Here is a 17,516-nt window from a genome sequence, read left to right on the forward strand (position 1 = left end):
TTGGTCAGAATGTTACCCTCAATAAAATCTTGGATGAGTTCGATATTAAGTCATCTGGGGTCAAAAACTAGGTCATCAGGTCAAATCAAAGGAAAAGCTTGTTAACACTCTAGAGGTCACAATTTTGGCCCAATCTTAATGAAACTTGGTCAGGATGTTACCCTCAATAAAATCTTGGACGAGTTCGATATTGGGTCATCTGGGGTCAAAAACTAGGTCACCAGGTCAAATCAAAGAAAAAGCTTGTTAACACTATAGAGGTCACATTTTTGGCCCAATCTTAATGAAACTTGGTCAGAATGTTACCCTTAATAAAATCTTGGACGAGTTCGATATTTGGTTATCTGGGATCATAAACTAGGTCACCAGGTCAAATCAAAGGAAAAGCTTGTTAACACTGTTGAAGCCGCATTTATGACTGTATCTTCATGAAACTTGGTCAGATTGTTAATATTGATGATCTTAAGGTCCAGTTTGAATCTGGGTCATGTAGGATAAAAAACTAGGTCACCAAGCCAAATCAAATGAAAAGCTAGTTTACACTAGAGGCCACATTTATGACCATACCTTAATGAAACTTGGTCAAATCTTGATGATCTATAGCTCAAGTTCAAATCTGGGTTAGGTGGGGTCAAAAACTAGGTCACTAGGTCATATCAAAGGAAAAGCTTGTTAACACTCAAGAGGCCACATTTATGACTATATCTTCATGAAACTTAGTCAGAATGTTAAACTTGATGATCTTTAGGGCAATTTTGAATCTGGGTCATGTCGGGTCAAAAACTAGGTCACCGGGTCAAATCAAAGGAAAAGCTAATTAACACTGTAGAGGCCACGTTTATGACCATATCTTAATGAAACTTGGTCAGAATGTTAATCTTGATAATCTTTAGGTCAAGTTTAAATCTGGGTCAGATGGAGTCAAAAACTAGGTCACTAGGTCATATCAAAGGAAAAGCTTGTTAACACTCTAGAGGCCACATTTTTGACTATATCTTCATGAAACTTAGTCAGAATGGTTAAACTTGATGGTCTTTAGGTCAAGTTCGAATCTGGGTCATGTCGGGTCAAAAACTAGGTCACGGGGGTCAAATAAAAGGAATAGTTAGTTAACACTTTAGAGGCCACATTTATGACCATATCTTAATGAAACTTGGTCAGAATGTTAATCTTGATGATCTATAGGTCAAGTTTAAATCTGGGTCAGGTGTGTTAAAAAACTAGGTCACTAGGTCAAATCAAAGGAAAAGCTTGTTAAGACTCTAGAGGCCAGATTTATGACTGTATCTTCATGAAACTTAATCAGAATGTTAATCTTGATGATCTTTAGGTCAAGTTCGAGTCTGGGTCATGTGGGGGCAAAAACTAGGTCACCGGGTCAAATCAAAGGAAAAGCTAGTTAACACTTTAGAGGCTACATTTATGACCATATCTTAATGAAACTTGGTCAGAATGTTGATCTTGATGATCTTTAGGTCAATAGGTCAGGTGAGCGATACAGGGCCTTCATGGCCCTCTTGTTTATAATTGACCATAGGGCAAAACCAAGACCACTTTTCTGTGGTACAACATAGATGTTACTTTCAAATTTTAGGTGTATTTTAAGGTCTCTCTACCTGGTAAGGAATTTTTTTTGTGGACTTAGGAAAACAAAAGACTTACAATGATTACTAAACAACCACAAAATTAAAATTCATTTGCAAAATACAGCAGCTAGAGTAAAGAAATTTGCTGTGACGGGCGTATATTGTGACATTCTGGCACTCTTGTTCATCTGATGGGCAAGATTGTAAATTTGCCAGAATTGTTTTATCATTGAGCAGTCTTGGTTACAATGATGTTATTCTTATATCCTGTGTTTCAGGGTCATTTGCGACAGCTACATGTATGACCTGCCATCATAAATGCTCCAGTGATGACATCAGAGAAAAAATTATGGATCAGGTAAACCAGATTACACCAATTTGGGAATGGGGCATGGGCCTTACAATTTGGAAAAATTCAAATTTGGAAGTGTTAAAAAAGTAGTACTTGTTAAAATTTTACATTTATTAATTTATGAAAAAATGTGTTGTTATGCTTTATGTTTGTTCATAACCTAATGTGTCAAATGTTTGCATGTTTATATGTTCTTGGCTGAAAAAATAAAAATGACATCTCATATAATTGGGAATTTAAGCTTTAGAATTGGGAAAAGACTGTCTGTTTGCCATTTGCTTTGGGTCCATTCTTGAAACACTGTACACTCCTTCAGTATATACTTTATCAATAAAGAACTGTAACAGTTTTCTTTGGGGTGGGGGGAGGGGAAGGGGGTGACTTAAACAACATAAACAGAAATTCCTTGCTATTGAGTGAACTAGTGTATATTTTTAGGATAAAAAGCCATATAGCATATTGTCAGGATGTACATATTCTACAGTATACCACAGTGTAAATCTTCTGCCTAAATAAATGCACTGCCTTCAATTTATAAAAAGAAAAAAAATCTATTGGGTAACGTCCTGAGCCAAGGATATATTTATGGGGCATGTGTCAATTTACTGATTGATAACTTTTGTTCCTTCGCTGAGCTGGTTTCTGGTCAACTTTAAGTTCATATATTAATTGTGATGAAAATTTATGTGACAGGTAGTTAGTAGTATGCACATGGCCTTGACACACTTATGTGTTCAGTTTGATTGTATGAGAAATGCTGTAATTAAAGTATAATATTCATTTACTTAATCCCCTGCCGTGGCGGAGGGATTATAGGAATGGTCTGCATCCGTCCATCCGTCCTTCCGTCCGTAACAAAATCGTGTCCGGTCCATATCTCCTAAACCCCTTGAAGGATTTTCATGAAACTTGGGTCAAATGATCACCTCATCAAGCAATGTGCAGAACCCTTGAGTCAGCCTTGTCGGTTCAAGGTAAAAGTCACAAATCAAGGTCAAAGATTTGAGCCTGCCATTTTGTGACCGCTCTATATCTCCTAAACCCCTTGAAGGATTTTCATGAAACTTGGGTCAAATGATCACCTCATCAAGACGATATGCAGAACCCATGAGTCAGCCTTGTCGGTTCAAGGTCAAGGTCACAACTCAAGGTCAAAGGTTTGAGCCTGCCATTTTGTGTCCGCTCTATATCTCATAAACCCCTTGAATGAATTTTATAAAACTTGGGTCAAATGATCACCTCATCAAGACGATGTTTAGAACCCATGAGTCAGCCATGCCGGCTCAAGGTCAAGGTCACAACTTAGGGTCAAAGGTTTTGAGCCTTCCATTTTGTGCCCGCTCTATATCTTCTAAACTCCTTGAAGGATTTTCATGAAACTTGGGTCAAATGATCACATCATCAAGACGATGTGCAGAACCCATGGGTCAGCCTTGTCGGCGCAAGGTCAAGGTCACAACTCAAGGTCAAAGGTTTGAGCCTTCCATTTTGTGTCCGCTCTATATCTCCTAAACCCCTTGAAGGAATTTTATCAAACTTGGGTCAAACGATCACCTCATCAAGGCGATGTGCAGAACTTATGAGTCAGCCATGTCGGCTCAAGGTCAAGGTCACAACTGAAGGTCAAAGGTTTGAACCTTCCATTTCGTGTCCGCTCTATATCTCCTAAACCCCTTGAAGGAATTTTATAAAACTTGGGTAAAATGATGACCTCATCAAAACGATGTGCAGAAATTATGAGTCAACCATGCCAGCTCAAGGCCAAGGTCACAACTAAGGGTCGAAGGTTTGAGCCTTCCATTTTGTGTCCACTCTGTATCTCCTAAACCCCTTGAAGGATTTTCATCAAACTTGGGTCAAATGATCACCTCATCAAGAACTCCTGAGTCAGCCATGTCAACTCAAGGTCACAACTGAAGGTCAAAGGTTTCAGCTCTGTATCTCCTAAACCCCTTGAAGGATTTTCATGAAACTTGGGTCAAATGATCACCTCATCAAGACGTTGTGCAGAATTCATGAGTCAGCCATGTCAGTTCAAGGTCAAGGTCACAGCTAAAATCAAAGGTTTACCCTTTCACTATCCATAGCAGTGGCGGGGGATTTAGCTGTCTTTCAGACTGCCTTGTTATTATTATAATTACTTAGTTTATAACTATTATTATTACAGATATTTTTATTTGATGACACCAAAATTTTAAAGCTGTATGCTTGTATTTCAAGGGTGTATGTTTTTTAGCTTGACTATTCGAAGAATAGGGGAGCTATCCTACTCGCCCCGGCGTCGCCATGAGCGTTAGCATGAGCTTGAGTGTCACACAAATGTTAAAGTTTGCGTACCACCCCAAATATTTTCAAAGTCCATTGACTGAATTATGGCCCTTTTCGACTTAGAATAAATGTTAAAGTTTGTGTACCACCCCAAATATTTTCAAAGTCCATTGAGATATTGCTTTCATATTTTGCATACTTGTTTACCATCATGACCCCAGTCTGTAAAAAGGAGGAGACAACTCTATCAAGCATTTTGACTGAATTATGGCCCCTTTTTGACTTAGAATAAATGTTAAAGTTTGCGTACCACCCCAAATATTTTCAAAGCCGATTGAGATATTGCTTTCATATTTTGCATACTTGTTTACCATCATGACCCCAGTCTGTAAAAAGGAGGAGGCAACTCTATCCAGCATTTTGACTGAATTATGGCCTCTTTTCGATATAGAATAGATGTTAAAGTTTGCGTACCACCCCAAATATTTTCAAAGTCCATTGAAATATTGCTTTCGTATTTTGCATGCTTGTTTACCATCAGTACCCCAGTCTGTAAAAAGGAGGAGGCAACTCTGTCAAGCATTTTGACTTAATTATGGCCCCTTTTCGACTTAGAATATGCTTATTGTAATGTTAAAGTTTTACTCATTGCTTATGTTATACTATCAAGCATTGAGAATAGTCGAGCGCGCTGTCCACTGACAGCTCTTGTTCTTCTGCCAATTTGCCCAAAAAACAGTTCATGAATTTAGTAAATGTACTTTAACTTTATTGCTCAGTTCATCAAATAAATTACTAACAGATCCAGTTTTGTTAATAAATATAGAGCTTAAATAGCTGCATATAATACTTTTGCACAGAAACAGGGGATATAAATAAAGGGGTAAGTTCACTAACCCTACTATTTTGCCCTGTAATTTCAAATACATTAAATACTTAAAAAAATATCATTTACGTCTTCTTTCAAACAGACTAACCTTAGAGCTTCTAAAAAACATCAATAGATCAGTTCTATCCACAGTATGTGAATATTTACATCGCTTCAATCAAACCAGTTTCGCCAAAAAACCTGAATTTTCGCTATTTTTCTTTGTTCAGGTGAATAATTCAGTATCAGCGCAACCGTGTACCAAAAAAATATTTGTATCAGTGAAAGGTTAGTTAAATACCAACAAAATGGTGTATGTGTAAGTTTGGTACACAAATGCGCTGATGCTGACATTTGATAAAATACGTTTCCAGGTGGAAGGATCGGAGAAGAAAAATGTCTATACCCCACCCACTTGATTTATTATAAGCTCATCCGTAAAACATGTTCGTTACCGGTGAAACAATCGTCATCACATGCCTGTTAGTGTTTAAACGTAAACATCCTTTCTTTTAAAAGTTGAACACATAAATATAATATCAAGAACTCGAATGGAAAATATTATAAGAGCCTGTCACGGACGTAGATCTACAGACACGATATAAATTCAAGCTTTTAAGCATGCATTTTCGATTGGTTATAGAGCATTTTGTTTACAATTACATGAAAGTTTTAACACAGTAATGTTTCTGGTGACGCAAAAATATAACGCTAATACGTAATTTTCTATAAGCACGCAGTCATTACCGAAGGAGCATCATTGAAGGCACGTGCAGTTTTCCCGCCAAAATACAAAAAAGAAACGTCTGCTTTCGGTTCTATCAAAAAGGCCCGATATTTACGCATATTCATTCTTTTATTATTCACGCTTCCATCTTAACGTTCGCATATGTAGGTGTGTTCACAGGTGCCCGTCCAGTCTTGGTGCCCATATAGGTGCCGCCCCCTCAAAAAAAGTTAAAAACCACTGTTTTAATCCTAAAATGAAAAAAAAAGATTTTTTCCCTATATATACTCTCTTACATGGAAAGAAAGAGTATATATAGGAAATTATTTTTTCGTTTTAGGATTAAAACAATGGTTTTTATTTATTTATTTTATTTTATTTTTTTTGGGGGTGGGGGGGGGGGGCGGCACTCATATGGGCACCAAGACTGGACGGGCACCTGTGGTTGTGCACTGACCTCCAGATCATACGACAACAAAAAATAAAAAATTGAATATCAGAAAACTATTGCTACTGTATATTTCTTATGGTTTTAAAACTTAGATACTGACAGATTATGTTATAGATACACCTAAGAATTAGTTGATTTTGCGATTTTTTTTCAATTCAAAATATCGGTGTAGGTAAACTGCCTTTATATTTATTTAACGACCGTTACGCGCCTTATTCTCAGTGATGTATCGGTCAGGACAGCAGGAAAATTTTTATTGCCGCGGCGGCCTGGGTTTGATTCCCAACTTGAGCATGTTTGTTTTTCTCTTTCTCTCTCTTGATTTGCAATTAGAGATAGATTAGAAACAAAATCTCGTGTTCTAATGTTCAAAATATGACCAAACTTTAAGCGAAAATCTGGAAGTCAGTGCCTTTAAATGGCTAAACGCTAAAGTAACAACTCGTGATCTTTTTGTCCACAAACTGTTTAACTTATAATGGAAATAATTAAGAATGGTAATGTTTAGGAAAAGGTATGACATATTATGCAGGTCACATTTATTTTACTTCTACGTAAAATAAGTTTTAAAAAAGGTTTTTTACGATGCTGGCTTTGTCATTAAACTGCAAGAATGCACTTATTTATGATAGGTCTGTCTATCATTTGCATTAATCTGTAGACAAAATATGATTGAAAACTATTAGAAGATAAGTTCACCTTGCAAATCAAATGTACATGTGGCTTTTGTCTTTAAACATGCTCAACATAAATCATGCAAGTATTTTAAAGAAATTGATGTTCACTTTTTTTATAGTTTAACTTTGCAGTGATACGCATGTGAATTAACTGAACAATTTAACAGAAAAATAGATAAACCGCGCATGAACAGTTTAAATAGTTCAATTACATGTAAGGCCACATATAACAGTACAGAAAATATTTACGTAATACTGCAGTAAATATGAATGTGTGCGGCATTAGTGACTTCCCATAATTGTAAACGAGAATTACTGTTGTGAATATTATGATGTTGGTTTTCTTAGCGACTTACACATGTTCTTGTAAATAAGGTTTTCAAATCGGCTAGTGCTTCACAAATATATTGAAATACCGGAGGCAAATATGTCCTTAATAGGATGATGACGATATGTACGCCCGTTTAAAATATTTGTGCGAGCATGAAAAGATTCGACTGATCTTCTTGCAATTTTTTATACTCAATTCACGCATGTTTTCGTTTCGGCCTGCCTCGGTTTCATTTAGCTTCACTCTATTTCTTTTCACGGCATATGAGAAACATCCTTAACTGTTGGCATAACAAACGTCACGTGCTTGTCAGAATACACGAGTGTGAATGAAAGGCGGGAAAAATGATCAATCGGTCTTCACGGGTTTTATCGAATTCTGCACAAGTGCGAGATATCGTACATAATCGGCGACACGATTCTATTACGTCAGGAAATGTTGATGGATAAACTTTCGGCGATTAAGGACGCTGACTGTAAATTCAACGGGAACTAGACAGAAAAATGAAATATTTCATGAATAGAAATAAAAATGATAATATTTTTTACATCAGTGATGTAAAAATTGCGTTCCGTGTAACGCAGTCAGTAAAGTAGCGACTTCCAGTTAAAAAGAAAGGAAAATATCTGTAAGTTACTAAGAGAGGTGATCAAACACCCACCCATCCACCCATATTTTAAATATTTTTACAATCAACTCACCACCCATAAAGACGATTTTTCTGAGGACCAACACCCATAATTATGATTTTCTGATGGACCCCACCATCCATTACTATGATTTTCCGATGGACCCCACTACCCGTCAATAAAAATTCGATTGCCGTCCGAGACCCCTATACAGTTAATTCTGGAATTGCCCTAATTTCATTTAAAATGTAAATAAGTTAAAAAATATCTTACAATATGTCATAAAATGTATACCCCAATAACGAATACCATATAAAACACACACAAATTGTTTTTTCGCCGGAAATGACAGACGACTGTTATAGGTAAAGCCAATTAGAAATATACATTAGTTTTACACGTGTAACTGTTGGTAGTCAATGTGACTCAGTGTTAGAGCGCTCGCTTCACGTACTGAAGGTCCCATCGAGAAAAACGGGTAATTCAGCTCTAAGTGAAATATTCAGTGATATTGTCATTGCTGTTATCATGACAACATCAAATTATTTGACTCTGCTATATTACAAATTATTCTGATGATTATTTCATGACAAGTTATAGTCTGCTTAATTTTGTATAGTGGACGCAACTTGACCCACGATGGTTGACCTTTGCATTATAAAACATAATGAGGCACAGCCTATTTTGTAAAAGGAGTGTACGTAAAACACGAGCTGCACGAGAAAAAGGAAATAAAAATTTGTGTAAATATAAATTAGTGTATTGGAAAGTTTTAATTGATCAAACGTAAGTATATATACTTTGATACTGCACTGTATACAAACTAATTCCATATAAATATACACGGCTACCCTAAGCACCCTTGATTTCTATAATGAAATAACCAATATGAATAATCAGCGTAAGGTCAACCATCGCGGTCAAGTTGCGTCTACTATATAGAGCATCTACTTTTGAAATATTGAGAACTAAAACAATGTTTTGTCTCAAATATGCATGGTTACCATAGCAACATAGCCTAAGATAGGATGGAAATAAAAGCAACTTGCAATTCATCAGTGTTGTATTGTTAATGTTTATAACAGCAGTGTTTGTTGTTTAGTAACACATTATTAAATGCCAATTTTGCAGTAAAAACGGATTTTAAGGTAGTTAGCATTATTGCCATAGCAACCATTATGATGTACTTCAGCTGGAAATGAGTCGGGTATTTGAACAGAATATATATTGCTCTATCACATGTGTGTAATTTATCTATTTCTGAGATTGGGCAAATTTTGACCATTAGTGAACTTACCCCTTTATCTATTCCTTTGACAGCTGAAATAGAATAGTTTAATGCTATTTTAATATGATCATTGGGAAGTTGAAACAATTATTTTTATAAACTCATTACATTGATTACATAGTAATTTCTGTGCTCTTGTTACTATGGCAACAGAGAAATTCAATATTTGAGTTAGGTTCAATTTCTTTTAGCTTTTTGAAACTTACAAAAAAAACTATCTAGAAGGATTTGTATTGTGAAATCATTAACACTTTTCTTGCTGGATATGATTGATTCTGCCTTTACGACCAGTGTAGATCATGATCAGCCTGTTCATCCATGCAGTCTGATCATGATCTGTACTGTTCGGTATTCAGTCGGTATCTTTTTAGTAAGCACCCCTTTTAACAGTTAATGATACTGTCCAAAATGAAAGATGGACAAGTTCATGATAGAAATTTAGCAGGGTATGGATTAGTATTCAATGGGGACTAATTTTCATGGATTTCATGGTTGTGTCAATCCACAAAATGAAGTCCTGAGAAAAAAATACAAGTTGCATTTATTAGCTTGACTATTCAAAGAATAGATAGAGCTGTTGCACTCACCTGTGCATCTGTGTTAGCGTCCCAATTGGTTAAGTTTTTGTATGTAAGCTGGTATCTCAGAAAACGCTTGTGGGAATGGATTGAAACTTCATACAGTTATTCACTGTGATAAAATGACACATTGCACAGGTTCCACAACTCTAAGTACTATGTATTTTAACAAAATTATGCCCCTTTTTTGACTAAGCAATTTTTTGTTAAGTTTTTCTATGTAATGGATTGAAACTTCACACACATGTTAGCTGTCAAGATCTGACATGCAGTGCATAGGTTCCATAAATTTGATTTCCATTTTTACAAAATTATGCCCCTTTTTCGAACTGACATGCATTGTACAGATTCCATACTCCTGTTTTGCATTTTTACAAATCGTTCCCCTTTTTCCACTTATATTGATTCAATTGACAAGGCTGTTGAATAGTTGAGCGTTGCTGTCCTCAGGCAGCTCTTGTTTTATCTTCAAAAGTTTATTTACCCACTAAAAAATATTTTTGGCTAAAGTCATACATTAAAGCAGATTTTTTCTAGATGCATCCTTGGGTATGTGATGTTAAAAAGTTTTAAGCAGATCTGTGTGTCTAATATTCCACTGTAGCAATCAGTGAATATAAAACCTCTTAACTCCCAGTTGTACAATATCAGATTTTCATATTCAATTTGTAAAATTTAAAAGCATCAAGACCTTGCAACAAAAAAAAGCTATTTTAATTGAAATAACATAGTTTCACCAAAAAGTAAGCCAAATAATTGTAGCTAATTCACATTTCCATCTTAATGTAAAAAAGTATCATCTCCATTTTAAAATCTAGTAGAATAGATCCTTGACATATTTAAAATTGTTGTGCACCAGGGTCTGCCCAACTTGGATCTACATATGAAGATTAAAAACAAAAACAAAATAACTATGAACTTATATCTGTATTGTATTTCATATACTTGAATAGGTATTTATATATATTTGATCATGTATATTTTCAGGTGATTCCTATGTGTCCTAAGTGTGAGCCTCAGACACCTCAGTCAGTGCTGAAGCCTGATATTGTGTTTTTTGGAGAGAGTCTACCTGAGGAATTTCACCATCAGATGTCAGTAGACAAAGACGACTGTGATCTCCTCATTGTGATTGGTTCATCTCTGAAAGTCCGACCTGTTGCTCTCATTCCTAGTATGTTATTCTAATCTTCCGAGTGAAATTTAAATTTATAAATTGTGATTGCTTTGCCTCCATGGTTGAGTGGATAAGGCTGCTGACTTCAAATCACTTGCCATTAACCAATACGAGTTCAAGGCGCACTCGGGGCGTTGTTTCTTTGTATGAGGAAGCCATCCAGCTGGCTTGCAGAATGTCGGTAGTTCTTCCAAGTGCCGGCCATGATGAAATAATGCACCGAAGTGCACTTGGGGTCTTCCTCCACCATCAAAAGCTGGCAAATCACCATATGACCTATAATTGTGTCAGTTTGATTTTAAACCTTACAGATACATATAAATGGTGATAGCTGCAAATGATATATTATATCATCAAGTCAGTTTTGATTAAGTTCTCTTTATATAGAACTTTCTAAATGTGGAAGCTATATATTTGCAATTTCTTTATTTAGTAGTTGTTTTAATAGCATTTTAGCTCAGACACTTGAATTAGAGGTTCATGGTGAGATTTTAGTGTTGGTGCTCGCGTCTTCCACATTTTTGTTTAAGTCAGAGATCACAAATTATATTTGCACACAAGTTCAGATTAAAAAAAGGGAACTTTCTGTGAATAATGGAGGACTTATATCCATTTTGATTGGTTGATTGTCTGAAAAAACTAGAGCTTAAATTATCCAAAAGTTTATCATTCCAGTGCATAACAGAATAGAACATTTTGACCAAATTTGCCTAGCTTATGTGTATTGAAAAAGTGATTAAATTATCATTCTTTAGTTTTTAGCTCACCTGAGCACAAAGTGCTCGTGGTGAGGTATTGTGATCACGCTGTGTCTGGCATCCGTCGTGCGTCGTCCGTGCGTCAAGTCATCCGTGTGTTGTCTACAATTGTGTTTAAACGACATCTCCTCCAAAACCAATGAATGGATTTTGATGAAACTTGGCCATGATGTTCCTTGGGTGGTCCTCTACCAAAGTTGTTCAAACGGTTCCGCTTGGTTTCACATAGGGGCTGCCAGAGGTAAAAATTCAAACGACATCTTTTCCTAAACCGATGGTCCGCTTTTGAAATAATTTCAAACAAATGGTCCTTATGTCACCCTCTAATAAGATTGTTCAAATTATACCGATTCGTCAAAAAACATGGCCGCTGGAGGGCGTGGTCACTTTTCCCTAATAGCTAGAGCCTTGATATTTGGCGTGACGTATCAGATTTGTAATGTCTACCATAATTGTTCAAATTATTGCCCTAGGTTCAAAAGAGTGTGTGACATGTATATAATATAGGCTAACATAGAAGAAACCTAGCTTAGTACTTAATACAAACACACTTGAAGCCTTGTACACAGGTGAGCACTTAAAGGGTCAATGACCCTCTTGTTTATTGTCAGTGAAAACGGTGGTGGGGGGGTCATGTCATTGACGTTAAATTGCATTGATAAAGTATCACTATTAATATGGTATTTAGCTACGTTTTAAGATCCTTGGATGTCCATCTTCCATCTGCCGAATGTCTTTTAAACCACCAACTTTGAAGCCAGTCTCAACCAAACTTCATAGGAATGTTCCTTGGGTGGTCCCCATTCAGATTTTTTTTTTCAAGTATCGGTCATTCATACAGAATTTTAATTACCATGACAACCAAAAGGAAAAGCTTTAAAAAGTCTTCTTCTGAGAAACTGCTGGCCTGATTTCAAAATAGATTTCACAGAAATGTTCCTTCTTAAGGTGAACCTCTGCCAAATTCTTCAGATCATCCTACTTCATTAAAAAACATGGCTGCAAGGGGTAAAATTACTTTAGATTATTCTGTTTGATTTGAAAACATTATCATCAGTGTTCAAGGCTAGTTTAATTTGTATGGCATTATCAAAATCTTTGAAAATCTTCTTCCTTCAAAAATGGCTGAAACTGTTGGCCCGATTTCAAAATAATTTTACAATTTTCCTTGAGTGATAGTCTCCTGAAAACTCAGAAATTGCAGGCCTGATTTCAGATAATTTCCCAGCAGTGTTCTTTAGGTGGCTCACTAACAAATTGGCCAGATCAATTTGTTTTGTTAAAAAGCATGGCTGCCAGGGTATGGGGTTAGTTTTCCCTATATGGCTTTATCGAATACTAGGAAATCTTCTTCATGTTATTTTGATTAAAAAGTGAAGTTCTTGTGCATGAGTGATGTTGTCAATAAATCTGGAACAGAGTGTTTTATTCACAAAATTCTAGATATCTGTATTTGTAGGAAGTGAATCACAGCTCATAATATGCATAGCAATATGGAAAATATTGTCCTAGAAAATAAAGAAAAGGTGAACATTTTTTTGTTTGGTTAGTCTGTATTGAGTCTGTAGAAAAAGAATTTGAAGAAAATCTTACCATGAAATGCTAATGTATGGAAAATTATTAAAACGTTTGACTTTTGATTTCAGATTCCCTACCTGCACATGTTCCTCAGATTCTCATTAACAAAGAGCATTTACGTAACCTAAACTTTGATGTCGAGTTACTAGGTGATTGTGATAAAGTGGTTGGTGAAATTTGTCGCCGACTTGGAGATGACTGGGCTAAAATTGCTGGGAGTGAAAATATGACTCAGATTACCATGGATGAACTGCTTACCCCAACATCATCACCAAAACCCCCTGAAACAGAATCTGACAAGTCTGAAGTGAAAACTGATGAATCTAACTGTAAGGCAGATCAGGAACAAACTGTAAATAGTGAAAATTCAAGTAATGTAACTAGTACAAGTACTGAAGTTAGGGAAAATACTAATAACTCGGAAGCATCTGAAACCGAATCAGATGTAAAGTGCCATTGTAACAAGGATGTGGGGGAAGATAATGAAAATGTGAAGGTGGGGATTGAAAAAGCAGACAGTAATGAAGTACATGTATGTAAATCTGGTGGTGAAAATCTAGCAGAAGGTACTAGTACTAAACCGTCTCAATCAGGGGGGGAATATGAAACACAGAATGTGAAAAATATAACAGAACCAGAGGCACGTGATACTGGTACAGCAAAGAAAGTGGTAGATTGTGACACAACCACATCCACAGGCCAAGGGAATAGTGCAAGTGCAGAAACTAAATCTGTGTCTAAAACAGACAATGGTAAAGTGAGTGATGATGCTAAACCAGGATGTAGCTCAGAAGATAATCAGAAACCAAGCTCTACTGCTGATGTGAAGAAAACAAGAAAAATGTGGAGGCCGTATAGGCAGAATGTTGCTTTACGGCTCGAAAGTAAGTTAAAAATGTATTTTTAGCTCGACTATTCGAAGAATAAGTAGAGCTATCCTACTCACCACGGCGTCAGCGTCAGCGTCGACGTCACACCTTGGTTAAGTTTTTCGTACCAGTCCACTTTTTGACAAAGTCTTTTGAGATAAAGCTTTGAAACTTTCAACACTTGTATACCATCACCATGGCCAGTTATATGGCAAGAGCACATAACTCCATCAAGGATTTTGGCTGAAGTATAGCCCCTTTTGACTTAGAAATCATGGTTAAGTTTTCGTACCAGTTCATATTTTGACAAAGTCTTTTGAGATAAAGCTTTGAAACTTTCAACACTTGTTTACCATCATCTTGTCCAGTTATAGTCAAGAGTACATAACTCCATCAAGGATTTTGGCTGAATTATGGCCCCTTTCTACTTAGAAATCTTTGTTAAGTTTTTCGTACCAGTTCATATTTTGACAAAGTCTTTTGAGATAAAGCTTTGAAACTTTCTACACTTGTTTACCATCACCATGTCCAGTTATAGGCAAGAGCACATAACTCCATCAAGGATTTTGGCTGAATTATGGCCCTTTTTGACTTAGAAATCTTTGTTAAGTTTTTCGTACCAGTTCATATTTTGACAAATTCTTTTGAGATAAAGCTTTGAAACTTTCAACACCTGTTTACTACCACCATGTCCAGTTATAGGCAAATGTACATAACTACATCAAGGATTTTGGCTGAATTATGGCCCCTTTCTACTTAGAAATCTTGGTTAAGTTTTTCGTACCAGTTCATATTTTGTGTAAAGTGTTTGACATATGGTAGAGACCGTACCATAGCTCTTCGCATTCTTCGATTTTTCAAAAAAAGTGATTTTTACAAGAGCACCGGTTACGATTAAAAATGTAAACAACGGACTCTGTCTATAAATTATTTGAATGAATGAATGATCGTCGATCTTAGTCATAATACTGATTGACAGTGAATGCTAATGACTCCATGTGTTGCAGAAAGGTATTTAGTTTGTAACTGTAATTTCCTATCAGTTGATATCCTCTCGAAACTGGTAAAGTAATTGCTTATATTTGGACAAATCCCACTGTCTTTGCCATTCGCGAGCTGCTAAAAAAGCAAATATATAAGATTCAATGTAAGTTATATCTCACTGGTACTACCAGTTAGTAATTTCATACTCTAAAAAACACGTCTGAGAAATATGGGCAGTTTTGACTGATTAAAACGTTTGCAGCATTAGATTATGTTTTTTCTTTACACACAAATTGCCGTAAGATAACAAAGCGAATACGCCGATAATCCAGAATAGGCCGATTATGTGTTATTGTCACAAAACTGTTCCAGTCCACGTAATGTAATCGGTGCACTTAAACTGCCTAGCTATAGCTACTGCTGTTATAGGGAAGAGGTAGTGTCTGCCTCAGGTGTGAGAGGTCCTGGGTCCGAGTCCCAGTTACAGCTTAACAATTTTCATTCTGCTACAGCATCTTTTTGCTGTTAAAGGACTGTTCCAGTTGTTCTATATTTTTAGCACACAGTATTAAGGATCATTATTTAGAAATCCAGATCACAGTTGAATGTTAAATCAAATGCACCCAAGTAGAAAATATTCGCTATATTATGTCCCTTTGATGTTTCTGCTCTCCAGGTTCATGAAGAGTTACATTTCCTTGATCACAAAATTTTCTTTTACATGAAAATATTAAATGCTCATAACTCTATGCTTCTGGTTAAAATAAGTGTCAATATATCTATTTTTGAGAAATATATGGACATTTGTCTTCTTTTCAAAGCTTTTTAACTTCATACCTATGATTTGAAAAACTTAAGTACTATCTCTACATATGGCTTTGAAACTTTTATCACTTCTGCCTCATGTCTCTCTTGTTTCAATTTTACAAAATTCCAGAAATGCTTAAACAGGTGGGGGAAGAAAATGCCCTATAAAATTAAAACGAGTTTAGTGACCTGTGCTTTTTCTTCTCTTGTTTGTCCTAGAAATTTATGTTGTTCAAGCTCACATGTATGAAAAACTTCTTAAAACTGTAGAAAAGAAACAACCCTACATCCTTAAGAGTCATAAAACATCATAGGATTGTTATTCAGCATGTGAAGAAGTGCTCTTTGGGTTTTATTTGGGATTTTACTCAGCAATTTAAGAAGATTATGCAAAAAAATATGGGTGTAAAAATTGTATGGTTTATCTCAGAATGTATGACTGGGAATCATTAAACTGTAGAAATGTTGTTTAGCTTTCAAAGTTGTTCTGCCATCAGTATCCCTTTATCTTGTGTTTTGTGATGACTTGATGATGTTTTGTAGTAAAGTAATATGCAAGTTATCTTGCGTTATCTTGCTTTTGCATTGTCAGCAGGTAACATGTGACTTTGTATAATAATAACATAATGTAATACAGCATTTGATATATATTCCTGTTGTTAGCTAACCTGAACCCCACGTGCTCGGGCTGAGCTATTGTGATTGCCCACTGTCCGGCTACTGTCTGGTGTCTGTCCCTCTGAAACTACTTGTCAGAATTGCACAAAACTTGGTCAGTAGCATCATAGCATGGTCCTCTATCAAGTTTGTTATCCCCCGACAAAGTCAGAGGGATATGGTTTTGGTGTTGTCTGTCTGTCCATCCTTCCGTCTTTCCATCCGTCCGGCCATCTGGAGCCATTTCTAGGAAGTGGTTGGGAATATTTAAATAAAACTTCATTGACATGTTCGCCACTATAGGGAAATGCGGCCCGTCAAGTTTCAGTCAGATTGCCCAAGTAACACCTGAGTTATGGCCCTTAGAAGTTTCTAGTGTTAACTATATAGGGTACTATAAATATGTCAATTTCTGCTTCATAACTTGTGACATATTTGACCTAGAATTATGAAACTTAAATTGAACTTAGATCACCATAATGTGGTAGTGCACACACAGTTTCATCAGGATCTCATTCGTAACTCCACAGTTATTGCCCTTTAATTGTTTAAAAATCCACATATTTGTACATAACAAACTAACAAATTGATAGAATTTCATTAATTAAAACTTCTTTCATTTTTTTCTATGAACATTTATTATCATGTGAAGTTGTGTACCCATACCCGGGGTCATCCCCACTGCCCTGGTCACACCCCCCCCCCCCTTCCCCCCCCCCCCCCCCCCCCCCCCCCTCCACAATTTTTTTTTTTTCATTCCTTTTTTAATTTTTTTTTCAAACCTTCCATGAATATTTATCAACATGCAAAGTTGTACCATTCCCCCACCTCACTCCTCCACCCAGTCATGCCCACCACCGGGGTGATCATGCATCCCTCACTCTCCCCCCACAAACATTTTTTTCATTTTTTATATTCCATCAATATTCAT

The 17,516-nt window shown here is 36.2% G+C and overlaps 1 protein-coding gene across 1 annotated transcript in view; it reads left to right on the forward strand.

The window, feature by feature from the left end:
* Positions 1 to 17,516, forward strand: part of LOC123564941 (NAD-dependent protein deacetylase sirtuin-1-like) — a 37,128-nt gene that overhangs the window by 4,098 nt on the left and 15,514 nt on the right. The window contains exons 3-5 of the mRNA XM_053537595.1: positions 1,865 to 1,944; positions 10,743 to 10,929; positions 13,337 to 14,152. Coding sequence (XP_053393570.1) covers positions 1,865 to 1,944; positions 10,743 to 10,929; positions 13,337 to 14,152 — 1,083 coding nt within the window. The remainder of the gene's footprint in view (positions 1 to 1,864; positions 1,945 to 10,742; positions 10,930 to 13,336; positions 14,153 to 17,516) is intronic.

Source organism: Mercenaria mercenaria, chromosome 2, assembly GCF_021730395.1.
Source record: "Mercenaria mercenaria strain notata chromosome 2, MADL_Memer_1, whole genome shotgun sequence".
NCBI lineage: Eukaryota > Metazoa > Mollusca > Bivalvia > Venerida > Veneridae > Mercenaria > Mercenaria mercenaria.